The sequence below is a fragment of the Parambassis ranga genome, chromosome 2 (genome assembly GCF_900634625.1).
Source record: "Parambassis ranga chromosome 2, fParRan2.1, whole genome shotgun sequence".
In the NCBI taxonomy this organism is placed as follows: Eukaryota; Metazoa; Chordata; class Actinopteri; family Ambassidae; genus Parambassis; species Parambassis ranga.
Window position 1 is genome coordinate 5,737,479 of NC_041023.1, and position 18,590 is coordinate 5,756,068.

Here is an 18,590-nt window from a genome sequence, read left to right on the forward strand (position 1 = left end):
TAGTGTATGTGCGCTGCGTTTTCTGATTAAATGTTTTGTTTGCCGTGCAGCCGGGATATGTGAAGCTGTCCAAGCCGGTGGCCCTGTGGACACAACAGGATGTGTGCAAATGGCTGAAGAAGCACTGTCCTAACCAGCACCAGATCTACAGCGACTCCTTCAAACAGCACGACATCACAGGTACCTTTTTTTGTTGTTTTTAGGCAGCTGTACAGTAATCATCATGGCAGATGGACATCACCAAAGCGTGTGTGGGTCCCTCAGAGGTTGATTAGCACTACTTTTATTAAAGAAAGTCTCAGGCAGCTACCAATCTGTGACGGCACTTGCCTGCCACTCAAAGCACTTAATTATGTGCATTATGTGTATTAAGTTTTCTACAATCTGTGGGGATTGACTCACTCCAGCCACCCTCAAGTGGCCATTTGGGGAATTGCATGTAACTGTTTGCTATGTTTCTTAAAGCTGACTGTTATACTGCACTGTTTTGTTTGTAAGTTTTTTTTTATCCTGCAACAGCTGTGTGTACACCCATACGTCTATCTGTACATACAGCCTGTGTTCTTCTGATAGTCTTCTAATCTGTTAGAATTTGGTGGCCGAAGGTCACGTCTTCATAACGTCTTCACTTCCTCTTCTAAATTAGTGAAGCACTGAGGAATGCAGCAGTTTTTAGTAACCTCCCAGGTGCACTCTGCACTCACTGTCTGCCACCTGCGGTCCTTCCACCCGGCCTGCCCGTCTGTCCGTCCCCTCTTTCCTCCTCCCTGTCGGCGTTACCACGGACAACAGTTGCCACGTCAATCATTCCCTTAACGAGGCTCCTCAAGGTCACTCCGGCGCTAACGACACTCCGGTCCGCATAGTAACAGACGACTGCTAATTGCCGTGCTCTCTTCCTCCCGGAGCACGGCTGATCACATTAATATGTTTATTTGTTGCTGTGGAGGGCCTCCTCGAGTCAGTGACTGGCTGGCAGGATAAATCGCTGGGCGGTCAGGATGAGTGCCGTAATGACTCATGCTACCATGTCTGGGTTTTTTTTTTTTTAACCCTTTGATGTGTGCATGGAGAGTTTGGAGATTCAGCATCCTTTGTTTAATGGTCTGAAAATATGAATCTCGCCACTCTGCACCACAAGCCGCACATACACTCAACAGTGTTCACAAATCTGTCTAAATGTGTGATAGTGAGCACTTCTGCTTTGCTGAGATAATCCATCCCACCTCACAGGTGTGCCACATCAAGATGCTGATCTGACATCATGATTAGTGCACAGGTGTACCTTAAACTGCCCACAATAAAAGGCCATCCTGAAATGTGCATTTTGTTTCTCCTTTATTGGCGGTCTGGGGACTCAGAACCAGTCAGTATCTGGTGTGACCACCATTTGCCTCATGCAGTGCAACACATCTTCTTCGCATAGAGTTTATCAGATTGTCTATTGTGGCCTGTGGAATGTTGGTCCACTCCTCTTCAATGGCTGTGCGAAGTTGCTGGATATTAGTGGGAACTGGTACACGCTGTCGTATACGCCGGTCAAGCACATCCCAAACATGTTCAATGGGTGACATGTCCGGTGAGTATGCTGGCCATGCAAGAACTGGGACATTTTCAGCTTCCAAGAATTGTGTACAGATCCTTGCAACATGGGGCCGTGCATTATCTTGCTGAAACATGAGTTGATGTTCATGGATGTATGGCACAACAATGGGCCTCAGGATCTCATCACGGTATCTCTGTGCATTCAAAATGCCATCAATAAAATGCACCTGTGTTCTTCGTCCATAACAGATGCCTGCCCATACCATGACCCCACCACCACCATGGGCCACTCGATCCACAACATTGACATCAGCAAAGCGCTCACCCACACGACGCCACACACGCTGTCTGCCATCTGCCCTGAACAATGTAAACCGAGATTCATCCGTGAAGAGAACACCTCTCCAACGTGCTAGACGCCATCGAATGTGAGCATTTGCCCACTCAAGTCTGTTACGGCGACGATCTGGAGTCAGGTTAAGACCCCGATGAGGACGACGAGCATGCAGTTGAGCTTCCCTGAGACGGTTTCTGATCGTTTGTGCAGAAATTGTTTGGTTATGCAAACCAATTGTTTCAGCAGCTGTCTGAGTGGCTGGTCTCAGACGATCTCGGAGGTGAACCTGCTGGATGTGGAGGTCCTGGGCTGGTGTGGTTACTCGTGGTCTGCGGTTGTGAGGCCGGTTGGATGTACTGCCATATTCTCTGAAACGCCTTTGGAGACGGCTTATGGTGGAGAAATGAACATTCAATGCACGAGCAACAGATCTGGTTGACATTCCTGCTGTCAGCATGCCAATTGCACGCTCCCTCAATGCTTGTGGCATCTGTGGCATTTTGCTGTGAGACAAAACTGCACATTTCAGGGTGGCCTTTTATTGTGGGCAGTTTGAGGTACACCTGTGCACTAATCATGATGTCAGATCAGCATCTTGATGTGGCACACCTGTGAGGTGGGATGGATTATCTCAGCAAAGCAGAAGTGCTCACTATCACACATTTAGACAGATTTGTGAACAATGTTTGAGAGGAATGGTAATATTGTGTATCTGGAATGAAGTTTAGATCTTCAAGTCCATCTCATGAAACATGGGAGCAAAAACAAAAGTGTTGCGTTTATATTTTTGTTGAGTGTATATCTCATCAGCAGCTCGGAGATTCAGAGGAGAACTCACAGTTCATTGCATGCTTGTTGAACCGCTGCTACACTTTGGATCTTGAAGTAGAAGCATTTTAGAAGATGTTACTGTGGTTTCTTTTTTTTATTAAAGGAGCACTTTGTGAAGAAAGAGTAACTACAGTCAGAGACAAAATTAAGCCCCTTTAAAAAATATAATTATTTTTTAAACATTCCCCACATCCTGTTTAAATGAGCAAATATAGTTTTACTGTAGTATTTCCTTTGAGAAAGCCTTACTTTGAATTACACAGGGTACTAGGGTCAGAGTACCCCTCCGATGAACTGTGTATGTGAACAGGCTGAAGTATGCCAGGGACATCCTGGAGAAGGATGACACATCCTGGAAGTGTGTCATTGGGTCAGATGAAACCAAACTAGAGCTCTCTGGTTCCAGAGATGTTGATGTTTTGTTTTGAAAATGGTTCCCACAGTCAAACAGGGCGGTGGCAGTATAATGCTTCAGTGCTGCTGAATATCTTCAGAGAAAGTCTCATGAAGTTGGCTGCACAACCGGGTCTTAGTCTGAATTCTAAGCCTGTCCATCTAATGGTGGCTAGACAGCTCACATTGTGTTAAATTCATTTTTTTATTTTTAATACAAGCGGTGTGTTGTGCACTGAAGAATGACTTGTACTTTACAGTTCATTGATTATGTAGAATAAATGATTTGTAGCCATAATTCAGGGCTGTACAAGGCTGGAAGCTGTGCAGGCTCACACGGACGACTCCTGCCGCATAAATGCATAAAGGAGAAATGATGTCATCTGCAGTATTCCGGTCACTCATTGGGTAGAAATGTCTCATGAGGTCTGTACCCTAAACACGGAAAATTAATCTAACTTTAAGATTAAACGCCTCAGTGTTCCTGGCAAGCCTAATGCGTTCAGTTAGAGTGTGTAAATAAATGATATTTTCTCTTATTAGTCTCTCAGTGATTAAAACATTAGAAGCCGGCTTCCTAATGCTGTATTAACTTAATGACCTGTTTGTGTTTAAGGTGGAATAAATTCTGCAAGACAAGGGAGGAAAGTGTTAACTAAATATGCATGCACATACAGTGCACACACACACAAGCGCTCTTCTGCTGGCACAATTAGGAGATAATGACATGCGCAAAACCTGCAAGTAATTCAGTTTGTCTTCACATCGAGCATTAATTAACAGAACCCAATTAAAACAGGCCAAGCCACACCGATTGGGCTCTCAAGGCAATTTGCATCCCAATCAATCTTTGAAATATTATGCAGATATTTTTCTGTTCCTACACCCTATTACAATAAACAAGGGGGGAAACAAACGATGGAATATTGTTGTGGAAAACAATCATGCGTAGAAAAACAAACAGTGAGTGTGAATACATTTCTAAGAGCATGGCGGCGCATCTGAGAGTGGCTGTTTGTTCGGTGTGCCTGTCAAGACAGTAGCTGTGACCCTTGAAAAAATGGCGTGTGTGTGTGTGTGCATGAATAGGTCTGATTCTTGGTCTCTTAGCAGTGAATTCTCCACACTGTAGTTCTTCTTTTTTTTTTTTTGACTGTTCAATCCATCCATGACAAAATACTCAACCCTCTGTTTCGGCTGCCAGCAGCACTCCATCTCACTTGTCTTGGCAACGTAGTCATCCCTTCATAAAGTAGCAAATCAATAACTGCTCTCTATTCTAGATCATAATTCAAACAGGCATTTGTGTCCTCCCTCCTTTGACATAAAACAGCGGCAAGGCAAATGCATTTTCCTGCGTATCAGGGCTGCTGGTGCAACATTTAAACGTTGAGTGACTTCTGTATGCAGCGGCTGACTTCCTGCAAGGCTCCCGTAGCCTCAGCCAAAGAAATCAATGTTTCCCATCCTCCCTCCAGCCTCCACTGCCAAGAAACCCTTTCCCTCCCTCAATCTTCACCTCCCAACCCCCAACAGAGATGGCGGCGGATGTGACTTTAACACCCAGCTGCCATTAAAAATGCATTAAAGCATATTAAGGCATAATTAGATATTAGTCCCTAATCCGTTGTAATTACAAAGACAAAGCTCTTTGGGTTGAGAGAATAGCTCGGCACGATAAATTAGTTGAACACACACGGCCTCCGATACCTTTGATGTAATCAGCACAAAAAGGTGTGATGACAGAGGTAATGAAAAGCATGAGCATGGAGAAAAAAGGAGTGAGTCACTGTTAAGTTATATTTTCTGTCAGAGGAGCACCGTTACTGTTAATGTGGAATATGAGAGCGCCTCTGAGGGCACACAGCGACTCGATGAGATGCAGCTGTAAGGCTGGCTGCAGGGCCAGGTTCAGAAACGTCTGAAGAACAGTGGATCAAGGCTCTGCACCATGATTTAGTGTTAACAATGGGAGGACAGTTAGGTTTATCCTGTGCTCATGGAGGATTTCTAATTTTGTGCCAAATGCTTTCTAAAACGTTCCAGTCCTCTGCGTCGCTCCTACATCAGCATCAACATCCTCATCCTCTTCCTCAGTGTCATCCCTGTCCCCCTGGGTGCTAAATTCCAACGATATAGGTGGCCAGAGGTCCCCTCATAACAAAAAAAGCAGGCTTGCCTAATGGCTCCTCTCCATATTTAAGATAAGATAAAGTAGGACTTTATTATTCCCCAAAGGGAAATGTAGTCATTACAGCAGCACGCCTTAACAGGGCCAGACAAAGTGAATGTACTTATAGAATGAAATTAAAAAGGGATATAAAGTAGAAAAATAAAGATGATAATATATAAGCTAAAGACTGTATTGAAAGTACCATGAAAACAAGTGGAGTTCTGAGGATGTAGGTTGTCCAGGAGAAGCAGTCCTACAGTCTTAGGATCTTCGTTAGCCTTCTTCCTTGAACTGTGGGTGTAGCAGTCTGCGGCTAAATGAGTTAGGTTGGGTAATGTCCACCATGTCCAGAGGACAGACCACAGCAGAGGGAGCCCTCTTGATCAGTTTATCCAGTCTGTTCTCGTCCCTGTCTGCGTTTCCCTCCAGCACTACACAACATAGGTAGTTGCTGATGCACCCACAGTGTCAGGAAAGGTTGTCAGTAGTGTCCTAGTCACCTAGATGGAAGCAGCTCTGGCTCTTTTTGTATAGGGCACAGGTTTGGTCTGAGGCTAGCTTCCCTGGGTGTAAGTCACAGGCTGCGCTGTGCTGTACTTCCACATGGCCTCCCTTTTTCTGGTTCCCTCTCCAGCCTGTTAAGCATGAGCTCAGGCATCAGATGGTGAAGTTATCACTTATCCACGGGTTTTTCCTTAAAATGTCAGAGTATATTGATTGATTAATGATGGGCAGTCAGTCAATAATGCAAACAATCCACTGTAGACCAAGCCGACTGCAGCATGAAGATTTCATACAACTAAAAACAGACTAGAGGTGCACATAGTGTTCATTTCTTTGGCTCACAGAAATGTAAACACACCGGGTCTCAAAGTGATGATGCAGCTTCTTTCTTCTGTTCCTGGCCTTGTCCCCCATCACTGTCAGCTGGTTGAATTGGAAATATTATAAAAAACAGAGAGTATAATATAACGATATGGGACCTGAGCACACAGATGAAACTGCTCTTACAATCTGTGGAAAATGAATAACCAGCTTCATAATATCTACTGATGTATGGTGTCATAAGGCCTCACTCTGAATAATTAATAGCCTGTAATATCAGTGGTTTAATGAAGGGTGGCCTGTATCCAGCAGCTCGCCACTTGAGCTCTTTCAAAGCTCTGTGTCGCCCCCTCTCCCCGCTCGTCAGCTCCATCATCTCTCCACTTTGAAAATAACAGCAGCCAGCATAGCTCAGGCCGTGATCCCCCCCACGTCCACTGGAAGGTCTCATACTGGGTACAAAATGCATATTTGATGAGCCACAGAAAAAGGATGAAAGGTGACGAGCACCAGTTTAAAGCAGTGGAGGACACCAGGCAACAGGCCTGAGCAGCACCTGAGCGATTAGACAGTGCCGTCATGAAGAGGCTGCTGTGTGATGGAGGAACATGCATGTAGTAAACGAGTCAAAGGGACTAACATGGCTGCACGTCAACTCGGCAGCCAGACAACGGCTCCGCTGGCGGCCGTTGTTTTTGTGTGATTTCCAAAAGGGAAATTTGAGCAGCTCGCTGCTGATGAGTTGTTCGGGGAACAATTTGATGCGTAGACAGAAGGAATCATGGTTAATGATGCTATTAGCAAGGTGATTATATAGCGATGTGTAATATAAAATTAATTACTCTTCCGCCAATTGCATGTTTTTGAAAATGTCGTCCTTGATTGTCCATATGGAGAGTTTGGAAATGAGTCTTCAGAGACTGTGAATGACGGGCCACGGAGCATAAACAAGTGTACATGGGACTCATTACATTCCATACATCCATTGTCACAATGTTAATAATCCTGTTATTCCTCACTTGTGTTCACATCAAATGAAGAAGAGAGGAAGAATGGCCACTCGTGTCCTCAGTGAAAATCATCAGCTCGTCTTCGTCACCACTCATGTGATCACAGGTCTGAGGGACTCAGTGCTGGTGCTCCAGCAGAGAGAGGCAGCAGTTTAGTTTGCTGTTTTTAACCCTGACAGCTACTGCAAATTAAACCTGGTGTAATAGGACATGATTATGTGCATGACAATTACCTGTGTTTAAATGGCACTCATTGATTTTGGGCCCTGCATGTAGTTAGGAATTAATTTTAAGTCTGAGCAAACTTATGAAATAAAATGATGCTACTCAAGCTCCGACAAAAATCATATGTATAATCCATAGCACATTTAAAATGGTCTTAAAAATGATTTGCCATGTGCCTCTTGTGTTCCCTTGAGGCTAAGATGTAGGACTTAGGTTGGGTTTTAACCCTTTTACAGTCCTTTCCTAAGCCTGACCAAGCCATTTTTTGGTGTTAAAAAACAGGGTTAAGGGTTGCCTTTACACATATGCATAACTTTAAACAATGCTATTGCTATATTTCTTCCATAAACACATAGATAATCACATGGCCGGAGAAAGAGATGTTTTAAATGACCGCACCGAGGCCCGTCACACCTTGGTTGTGCAGCACGCAGCGAGTCTGTCCATTAAATCGTTGTAATCTCCTTTATCTACGTCCAGTTAGTCCCTGCATAATGACCATGGAAGGGCTGTTGGCTGGTTAGCTCCATAGCTGCCCTTAAAGTGATTTCAGTAATCTGTACTGATTCCACAGTCCCAGCGAGCGATCTACAGGTTGTTAGCTGTAGCTATCCAGCAGAGACGCTGCATAATGATCGGCAAACTGAAATAGATCAGTAGTGGTGAAAGCAGCATGGGGCTACTGCTGCTGTGACAAGTGGAGGAATGGAGTCTGCTTATTATCTGTGTGTGTGGGTGTGGAGTATGTGTGTGTGTGTGTGTGTGTGTGTCTCCATCGCTGGCCGGACCATCTTCATTACTCAGACAGGCCTTTTTCCTCTGTAGCCATTAGCATTAGCATCGGATCACAGTGGCTGCAGAAGCTTTTCTAGCTCAGGGGCTACAAGCTACTCTACGACTGAGACAGTCAGTCACCACTTACTTTAAGGGCTTCCAGCTGTGCCACATCACAGCGAATACAAGCGGAGGATGTGTCCACTGCTGCTGCAGTTTTGTCCTTGTCAGCTAGTTGAATCCAGTGCTGTTATCCTGCATTTATTCTTCAGCAACTTCCTATTGCTTATGACAGCAAGAAGTATCCTCGCTACCGGGGCGCTCAGCGCTTGCATCACTTGTTATTCTGTGCCTGACAGAGTGTAGTGCAGTTTTGGAGTGCAGTTTGCCAGATGCAGCTCGGTGACATTCATCCCCAGAGGACACACATATGGGCGCACAGCTGAGCGGGAGATTTGAGAAATAATGTGTGGATGGAAGATTTTACCTGAGGAGAAGTAGTCGTGGAAAACATATCTGCAGCACGTCACCAGGCTTCCAGCAGAGCTGCCAAACAAAAAAAGCGCCATTTTTGTGAAGCTGGAATGGGAGGAGTGTTAATTTGCTGCCTTTTGTATTCCTGTCCTCACTCATGGCTGCCCCACACACAGCCATAATTAGCATGGCGTTTTAGCTCCACCTGCAAAATGAAGTGGGCTCCTGCAGGATCAGTGTCTCTGTGTGTGTGTCTGTGTGTGTGTGTGTACAGATGCACTTTAAGCTCCCATTCATCAAAGCCACAGTTGACTGTGCCAGGCTATAGCTGCAGATTAATCTGCTTCAGCCCAACACTGCTGCTCAGCCACTGCTCATTAATCTAATTCCTGGGGACAATGTGTTTGTGTGTACAACAGTGAAGTAAGTGTGTACAACATGTGTGCCCCTATTTGGTTTGAGAGTCAAAATATATCCAGTACAATGAAGCTGATCGTATTTTTTTTTAGTATGGCTGAAATATAACTCTTTGTCTAATAACACAGTTTGTTGGATATAAATCAGAGGGCTGGATACAGGAAGTCAGTCAGCATCCAAGAAACAAGGGGAAATATTCAAAGCGCAGCAACAGCAGGAGCTGCTCATCATTCTGCAGGAGGAGAGCTGGAAATGGTTTACCTTATTCCTGGAAGGTAGATAGAAGCTGAATGGAAAGTCACTGGAAAAGCAGCATGAGATACAGTATGAGGGGGAGGGAGGGGGGAGGGGGAGGAGGAGGAGGAGGGGGAGTTAAGGTACAGTATGTAGAGGGGAATAACAGACAGGAATGAAAGTATGTGCATAAAAACTAGATTAGAAAAGCTGTGCAGTGGCTTCTGTGAAGAACATGTTGTCGTTACACACCAACAAAATGAAGTCAGGGTTGCCTGTAGGTGCATGTCCCCTCTGCAAAGCTTCGGATTAAGAATTAACTTAAGTAAATTTCACCCTGATGTTGATGTAGGACTTTGTGTGTACTGATGATCTTTGCATATGTTCAGATACCCAGAAATTGGCTCTGACAAGAACATGCACTACTTAGAACCAACCCAGCTGCATCTATTGCCACAAACAGACCTGAACCATAAAATGAAAGAGGCTTATTTTCTAGGAAATGCCACTCACGTCTGTTTATTTTTTAAAATATACGTTAACAGCTGAGTGTACAGAGGTTGGCTACAACAGAGGTCTGCATTGCCTTTTGCCAGTATGTGACACGTTCTCGTAAAGAAAAGACATGAAAAAAAAACTCTAGATTTGGTTGATAACACATCAGCCAGATATGATAATATCACATATGCTCATGTCGCCTGACGTCATCCGATCGTGGCACCAATACAGACGCAAAGGTCAGAGTAAGGAGTTTTTAACAACTGTCACCCCTGGGCACCCTTGGGGATATGGAAAGTACAAATTAGGATTTAGGATGCTACTAAAAATCAGATTTTATTTAATTTTGCCTAAAACTTTCTGTAATTTATCACCTGTAGGAAGGAGAAGAAAAGCAGCACAGGAACCCTGTCAGGTGTCAGAGAAAAATCACATTTCCTGTCTAATCAATAGAGAGGAAGCTCTGCTGATGGGAGAGCAGCTACAGTTTAAAAAAGACCTTTGTTGTAAAGTTTGTAAAGACAGACCAGTCATTAGACACATGTTCAGGCTGAGATGCACGCGCTGCTAAGTGAGGAAAGGATGGCAGTGTCACAGTGTGAGAGTGAAGTTCTGGAGTTAATGATTTTCTGCTGCGTCTTCATCTTTATGTGTTGAGCTGCTAAATGAACCGAGGCCAGGCTGCATCATAACACTGTAACTGTGATGTCCAAGCAGCAAAGCACAAGGCGGACATCATGTTTGCTCTTGTTTCTACTCCTTACTGATATTTCTGAGGATTATTACAGCAGCTTCCTCTCCATTCCAGATTTTCAACTTTTCCTGTTCTTACCTCATTTATTTCCTCTTGACCAATTTCCTCTCCTGTCCTCCTCCTCCTCCTCCTCTTCCTCCTCCTCTGTATTATTTGTGGTCTGAAAATTGTGTTGTGGAAGCCAATGACTCAGAACTGCAGGGAGAGTGCTTCACCCCGCTGATTCTGCCTCGCTTACCGGAAGAAGTGGCGCATTGGCACCCACCGCTAAGAACGTGCAATTTATTTGTACAGTAGTAAAGCATCTGCACAAGTCCATCTGTCTGGGAGACTCGGTACAAGATTGAAGCTGAGGTTTATTTGAGGCAATAGTCTGATGCAAAGTCTGATATGATATACAGTATATCTTAAGTCTTGCCACCTCGGCACATTTAACCTTTACAAAGGTCTTGCTGGGACAGTTGAACAGCATTTTAGCTGTTACCCACGTAGCATGTTAGCCATAGTTGATGGCTGATTAGGCTTCATTTGGAGAGTGAGAGCTAGCAGGCTAAGCTAACAGTAAGATCATGTCATTTTAATGTATTCTCCATTGAAATGAAGAGTAGTCTGATAAATTAAGACCTTATGCTTCATAATGGATCAATCCTCTATGCTGGGTTTAGAAAATTGTGCGTCAACAATACGCAGCAGCTTAGACAAACACTGCGCTCCCTGTCAACATGTGAGTGGAATATAAATGATCCCAAAGATTAGCAAAGATGCCGCCTGTGCCACGAGAGCGCTGAGTTTTTATCTGCAGCTACTTAAGACAGAGAAAAAGAGAACCTCTGTTGCCATGCCGATCTATCTTTGGTTACAGGATCAGGTGCCAAGTGATGGTTGGTCAATATTTATAGACTCATAATAACAGCATGCTTTATGTGCACCTCTTTTGTCAATTTGCCCCCCCGTCCCCATCCCGCCTCCGATTCAGGAGTCCGCTCTGCCTTTATACGCCTCGCCGATCCTTTGTCTTTCCATCTTCCCCATTTAATATTCTCCCCTCTCTTCCGAGCCTTCATGACTCTACTTAGCTCCCCAGTGTTTATGTAATGTCTACTTTCAGGGCCATTTTGATGTTGAAGCATCTTGACTGTGTTTGGCATTTTACCCCCATCAGGCCGTATTGTAGCATCAAGCGAAGAAACTTCTTTTGTTAAGGCGAAGAGAAAATCGGCCAAACACAGTCAACAATACACCACAAACACTTAAGGGCACTTAGCTTCCCCAGCTGTGGTCGAAAAGTGGTAGCATGGGGCTCGGCATGCCCGAACACACTACAATAGATCGTCCAAACAAGGCGAGAGACGGGGGGAAGCTGTGAAGTCTGCCTCTCCCTCTGCTGTTGTTTTTCTGTGCGGAGGCCCGGCTAATGTTTAGATTTGATTTTGGATAAGACACATGGAGGTTATAGATGCCTGTCAGGTACTCTGTCTTCCTCCCACACACCACAAAGTCTTTTACACATCATTTTTACCTTCTGTACATAATGGGAATCTAATCCGTCCTGATACACAAACAGCCTCTCAGGACAGAGTTTGATGTCTACACGTCCGTCAGGGCCTAAGAGCAAAGAGACACAGCCGACCTAATGCCTGGTAATTACCCTGCATTATTATCCTATCTGCATCCCACATGTTACAAAGGCACTCGTAACAAGCGTTAATAATTACACCATACTCCACATGCCTTTTTATCAGCAGCTCAAATCCCCCCTCATAGAAACTGATTGGATGATTAAATTATAGATTTTATACAAGGATTTGCAATTAAGGAAAGAGCTGTGAGGGATTCTCGCTCAAGGGATATACAGCGCTGATACTTATGCAAAGAGCAGTCAGCGGCTCATTGAGCTGGCCTTAATTGAAAGTTTCAGACTGACGGTCACATGGAGACTTTGTTTTGATGAAGACGATGTAACTCCTGTTTTCTTTGCATAAAAGCTTTATCTGCTGTTAGAGTGTGCATACTGAATCTCCACTGATTTGTTTTTTTTTTCCTTTCCTGTTCAGGGCGAGCTCTGATGAGACTGACAGACAGAAAACTGGAAAGAATGGGTATCATGCAGGAAGCCCAGAGGCAGCACATCCTGCAGCAGGTCCTGCAGCTCCGCGTCCGAGAGGAAGTCCGGACTCTTCAACTTCTCACGCAAGGTATTCTAATATGTTAAGTTTGGTTCTGGGTAATGAAACACCAGCAACTCACAGCCTGTTAAATATGCAGATGGTTGCACATGCCATCTGTAGCCATGGCAATCGCTGCATGTTTTAAAAGCCTGCAGGATGTGATGAATCAGAAATGATTATGCAACCGCGGCACAAGAATCCTGCACAAACTGTTTCTTCTGGTGTCTTCTGATGTTCTGCGAGCACAGACGGTTTAAAATGTGATGTGATAAACAGTGATGGTAAAGAGGATGGCCTGTTACATACTCACCCTGTGGAGCTCTGAACAAAATCAGTGTAAAAGCCATGTTCAGAGGCCTATAAACTCAGTGAGCCACACCCTCTGTGAGCTTCACCAGGCTGCAAGGTTCCATCTAGGGCCTTTCCATCCACTTTTAAAAATACGGACATCCTTACGTACCTGCGTGCTTTAAGCTTTGATGACTTGCATTCATCCTGAAAAGCCGTAGAGCTTTTTAGAGTCTTCTTACTGTACCAGAGGCATCCATCTTAGCAATATGTGTAGGTGCTGTTTCCCTCCAACGCAGGCACGAGGATAATCAGTGCTGGCGTGCTGACAGAACAACAAATACCTTCATGACTTTGCAATCAATGTGTTGTTGTTGACTATTAATACTCCAAATATGGAGATACAGTTATTTTAATTTCAAGCAGAGATGAACACTTTTACAGGCATCAGACAGACATGCAGTTAGAGACACACAGTTAATACCTATAGCACTCTCTTTGTTTCCTAAGGAAGTAGTTCGTGGGAACTGTGACCAAAGAGTTCTGTTTCATGACACACTTCCAGGCTGTGTAATCTGCTTCCAGGTTGTCTCTAGCATGCTTGAGTCTGGCTTGGAGGTGTCTGCAGTTTTTTGTCTACAGTCTGGCAGTCCCTTCCTGTGCAGGACTCTAGTGGCTGTCCTCTCTGATGCTTCAGTTCTAGACTGGGCTGAATCCTTCAGCAGCATCTTGGCCGTTGTTCTCGGCTCTTTGGACACATCTCTCACTAGTTTTCTTTCCAGATCCTTCCGAATGTTTTCCTTCTTGTCTTGTTCTGCGCCGTCTGAACTTCTCGATAATACTTTTCACACCATAGTATCAGTCCATAACAATGATCTGCACTGTAGTTAAACAAGGGACGGCTCTTAAGGGGGATGATATTCTTGGTCCTGCTAGTTTTTGGTTTGTGTGGAAAGAACTTGTTCCTCTAAATTAAAGTCATTAAGGACTTCTCAAGGGAAATACGGTGGTAAAAATGTTGTGTTCAAATATGCTTTATTAAACAGCACTTTGGAAATATTTGAAAAAGAATAACATTTTTATAGGGTGGCTAATCAAATTTGTCTCCAACTGTAAAGATTTTTTTTTAGTCCTGTAACAAATTGAATGGTCCCAAAGAGCCTTGATCTCAGCATCATGGAGTCAGAGACAGAAAATCGAGAGCTTGGATCCACAGAAACTGTTTATAATTTTTGTGTATGTGTGCCGCAGTGCAGTTTCTCACTTTTTTTTTTTTTTTTTGCTTTCTACACAAAGCATCCTATGTTCCATGTTTCCTAACAGCATCCAGGTGCTGTTGTTTTCAGTCCTCCCCGCGCTTTCTCCTCCTCACCCTGTGATTCTCAGCTTCCCTCTGCCAGCTAACCAGCAGCACTCCGCACCACCACCACCACCGCTGCTGCTGCTGCTTCCACCAGCGCCCCTCTGCACAGACTCTCAAACAGGGCTTTGCCGCAGGGGCCCAGAAACAAATTCTAGGGATCTTTGTCAGCTCTGCAAAATTCTTGAAAAAAAATTTGGAGTGTAATAAAGCAGGCTCCATCCCCTGCCTCTGATTTGGTCCCTGAGCGAGTAGAAAATAGGAAGTGAAACGGAGGAAGCAGAGGAGAAGACGAGCAATGACGCTTTGCTAAAGGCTACTCTGGGCCTCTCCGGTCCCTTTTTTCCTTTTGTCTCATCTTCCCCATTCTTTCCTTCTCTCCTCTTTCGTATTGATGATATGGGAAACGACAGCCCAGCAGCATTGGGAGCAACAAGCCAATGGTCTCAGTTGGAAGCGGCCTGTTAGAGGAGCCCATCTGGGCCTGGGAACAAACGGACAGAGGGCCAGAAAAGACATAAAGCTGACGTCATCGCGAGCAGCATGAGTTGGATGGGATTGCTTCCAGCTGTATCTCTGAATGTACTGTATGTGATTGAGTCATGAGAAGGAAACACAAGTTATTTAAATCTCCTTAGCTGTCGCTTCTGGAGATGTTTTTGGCAGCGATGGAAAAAGTATTGGAAGAAGAAGAGGAGTATATTTCTGGGCCCCGGACACAGTTTCCTCTGGGCTGTTGCTAAAGGGAGATACAGAGAGAGAGAGAGAGAGAGAGAAGTGAGAAAGTGGCAATGGGCGAGTGGCGATGAGATGATGAAGAGACGAGGAGGAGGAGGAGGAGGAGGAGGAAGGGTGAGAATAGTGGAGATGGGTAGGGGAGTGAGACAGTAGGTGACAAGAAGGTAGGATGCGAAAGAAAAGGAAAGAGAGAGGCGAGAAACAGGGGAGGTGAGAAAAGGAAACCCTCCACCCTCTGAGATCTGATGGAGGAGAAGTCTTTATATAAAAATCCCATATATAGATAGAGTGTGTGTGTATTTACAGAGATATGCTGGGTTTTAGCCCATGTGTCCATCAGATTTGAGCAGAATCATAATCATTTCAGATGCGCACCAGAAGATTTTATTACAAATGCTTAATTTAATCCAAAATGCAAATCCAGGGCTGGATCACAGGTCATAGTGGTGACTTAATAAACATTTCTTGACTTGATTATCAGCATTTTAAGCTGGCAAGTCTTGTTGAAGTGAAATATCAACCTCATGTTACACGTTTTTTTCTCCCGATGAGGATGGACTGTGTTTTTCTGTTACAAAGAGGAACTCATGCAGCAAATTGCAAGTTAAAGATCAGGAAGAGTTCAGCTAAACAGCTAGAAACTACAAAGGCTTGTCTGTGTAGATGGAGATATAAATCTGCTTTAAGCTTCTTTCTGCAGTGAAGGTGAAGGCCTCAGGTGCTTCTTTTAAATGCACGCTGTACCGTAGGTGGCTGTAGGTGAAAGAGGAGAGACATCCACTATCTAGAGAGAGAGAGAGAGAGAGAGAGAGAGAGAGAGAGAGAGAGAGGTGGTGCAGAGGCGAACCAGGTACACAAAAGACAAAAAGGCAAGAGAGCAGGAGAGGTGTTGTAATTACTGCAGTGTACCCAGACAGAATTAGCTCTACGGACAGTGATTAACCTTTAAGGCTTGCTGGGCCATGGGAGGGAAATAATTAGATTTCCTCTCTCTCCCTCTCTCTCTCCCTCGCTCTCTCTCTGCCACCAGGACAGCAGCGGCTCATGATCGCTTATAGCTTACAGTCATCAGATTCGTGCCGAGCTGCACTAAACAACGGCGGCCTCAGAGCGTCAGGTGTATGGCCCGGTACTGACAAGTGCAGAGGATGAATGATCTGAATGTGCTGCTTCCCGATTGGTTGTGGGAGCAAAAAAGGGGAATGCAAGGCTGAAGCTGAAGAAAGAAACAGATCCTTTTTGAACTGTAAGACTTTTAAACAACGCTTCTCGAGTGTGGTTAGACAATTTAGAAACAGAAGCAAATCAAATAGGGTTAAAATGGATGTTTAATATGAGGTGAATACATTGAGGAGTGCCGTGTTTAGTTTCAGTATGTAGAATGTTCCATCTGACCACAAAAAATAATCCCAGCAGATGTTTGGTTGACGTGGATTAATGATGTATAGAATGAGCAGCTACAGGTTTCATTGCACACTTGATATTTTGCCTTAATAGAATCAAAGGAGACCGTCTGAGACTAAAAGCAGAGGGCAAGGTGAAAAATAAAAGCTTCTGCCTAATTAAAATGAATTATGGCTTCATATTAACCCCTCTGACACGTGTAAAAAGCCAAACTCTGAGACAATGGAGAAGAAGGGAATTAGGCTGTTCTGATTAATTAGGTTGTTTTCTTGATAATGGCATTCAAGTAGTTGTGTGTAGAAGCCTCCAGTGACTGCATTGAATCTCTCAGAATTAACTCTAATACAAAGATGGGGAGCTGTTAAGCCGCCGTGTGTCTCCCATCCTCTGAAAAAAAAAAAAAAAAAATCTCATTTTACTCTTCTTCTGTATTCAATTTCATGCTTCTAACCATTTCAGAGTTTTCAATAACAGCCCTATACCAGTAAATATGCTATTACTGGCTTGTGAAATCATCACTCTTAAAAGAAAGTTGAATTACACAGCTGACGGAGCTCTGTGAAAGTGGCTCTCTGAGTACATAGTGCTAATCTGTGACTGTAGACACAGGCTCACTGCCTATGCTTCATTTACTGTAACAGAGTCTCATTTAGAAGAGGAGAAGACAACTTTGAAGAAATTAGACGTGGAGGCTCCTTCACTTTGTGATTTCAGCCCTTTTTTGTGTCTGCAGGAGTTGTTTGTTAAAAGTTAATGAGAAGTTTGGTTGCATGTGCTTTAATGAGGTGAAATTAAGTGAAAATATAGTTTTCTCTTCCACAAAAGTCACTTTTCTGATTCTCAGGCGCAGTCATTCCTTATTCAGACCCCAGTGTGTCAGCTTGTGTAAAGAACTGTGGCCTCGGGGTGTGACTGAGGGAAGGAAGTCTTCCTGTTGTGCTGTGGTCGACCTCAGTTCCTCTGCTCCAGGCAACCTAATGAATTATCCTCTCTCTGCTTCATGGCTTCAGTCAGACATCTTCACTAAACAGGATGTCCCTCTCTGTCTTTCTTTTTTCTTCTTCTTCATGGTTTCTAACTAGTTGAACATGTGAACTTTGCTGACATGAAGCTCTTGAGTGATGAAAGCAAATAAAGTCAAGAGATGCACAGTCATGAGTTTCAAGTAGCCAGTAGATTAACACTTCATTTCACAGTCTGATGATTGTGGGATAACGAGAATCGATAACGTTAATGCTTACAGGCCTGAAGAGGGAACATGGATAGAATGCCACAGAAGACTCTCCGACAGAATTTCTTTGTATAAAAGATGATTTTAAACATGACTAATTAGTCTCTAGAATAAAATGCATTAAAGCCATTCAGCAGTACTGAGTTATAATATAAGGTACTTCCATCACTTCAGTGGCATTGCTAACAGCTAGTACTATGCTAATGTGACATAACAACCAGCTGGTGGTTTCTATAGTAACCTCAAAAGTGTCACAACTTCACTCCTTACTAACTACACTTAGTTTATCCCACAATGCATCGTGAAAGGTGAACGTACAAGCAGTGGTCACTACATCTCCTCATGCATTATTTATTAACTTGATTTATTAATTATGTGACAGCAATGATGTGAGTGTTGTCTGAAAGGTTTGTTTTTGTATTTCTGACAATAAGCTTATTATATAGTGCCCTACAACAAACTCCACGTATAGTGAGTAGGGTGTGAGTGGCTGATTTTGGACACAGTTCCACCACCAAGCCTGCACCAATCAGATCAAACGGCAGGAAGTCAGGTCAGTCACACCCAGAAGAATATATCAATGAGTAATTCACCTGCACTATAATGCAATATAATGTATGGTGCACACAGTGTAGTGGCTGGAGACAAACACGTACTCCAGAGAGAATTATTTTGACGTGAAGCCTGTGGTGCAGACAGGCTTAGATGCGCACCGCCTCTGAAAGCTAGTGCTGATTTGTTACCATGAAGCGTGACATCATCACGCCTGCAACAATCATAGCTATCAGTGTTGACATTCATGCACAATCAGGCATGTTAAGCTTGTATGATACGAACAGCGCTGATCTCTGCTGACCTCAGCCTCTTCTTTAACCCGCCTTCATATCCAGGTCTGTCTCTGATGGGTGTCC

At 44.0% G+C, this 18,590-nt stretch overlaps 1 protein-coding gene across 2 annotated transcripts in view; it reads left to right on the plus strand.

The window, feature by feature from the left end:
• samd12 (sterile alpha motif domain containing 12) overlaps positions 1–18,590 on the plus strand; it is an 80,428-nt gene that overhangs the window by 18,913 nt on the left and 42,925 nt on the right. For both annotated transcript variants that reach the window (XM_028400484.1, XM_028400483.1), the window contains exons 3-4: positions 51–180; positions 12,545–12,685. In XM_028400484.1, the coding sequence (XP_028256285.1) occupies positions 51–180; positions 12,545–12,685 (271 nt within the window). The remainder of the gene's footprint in view (positions 1–50; positions 181–12,544; positions 12,686–18,590) is intronic.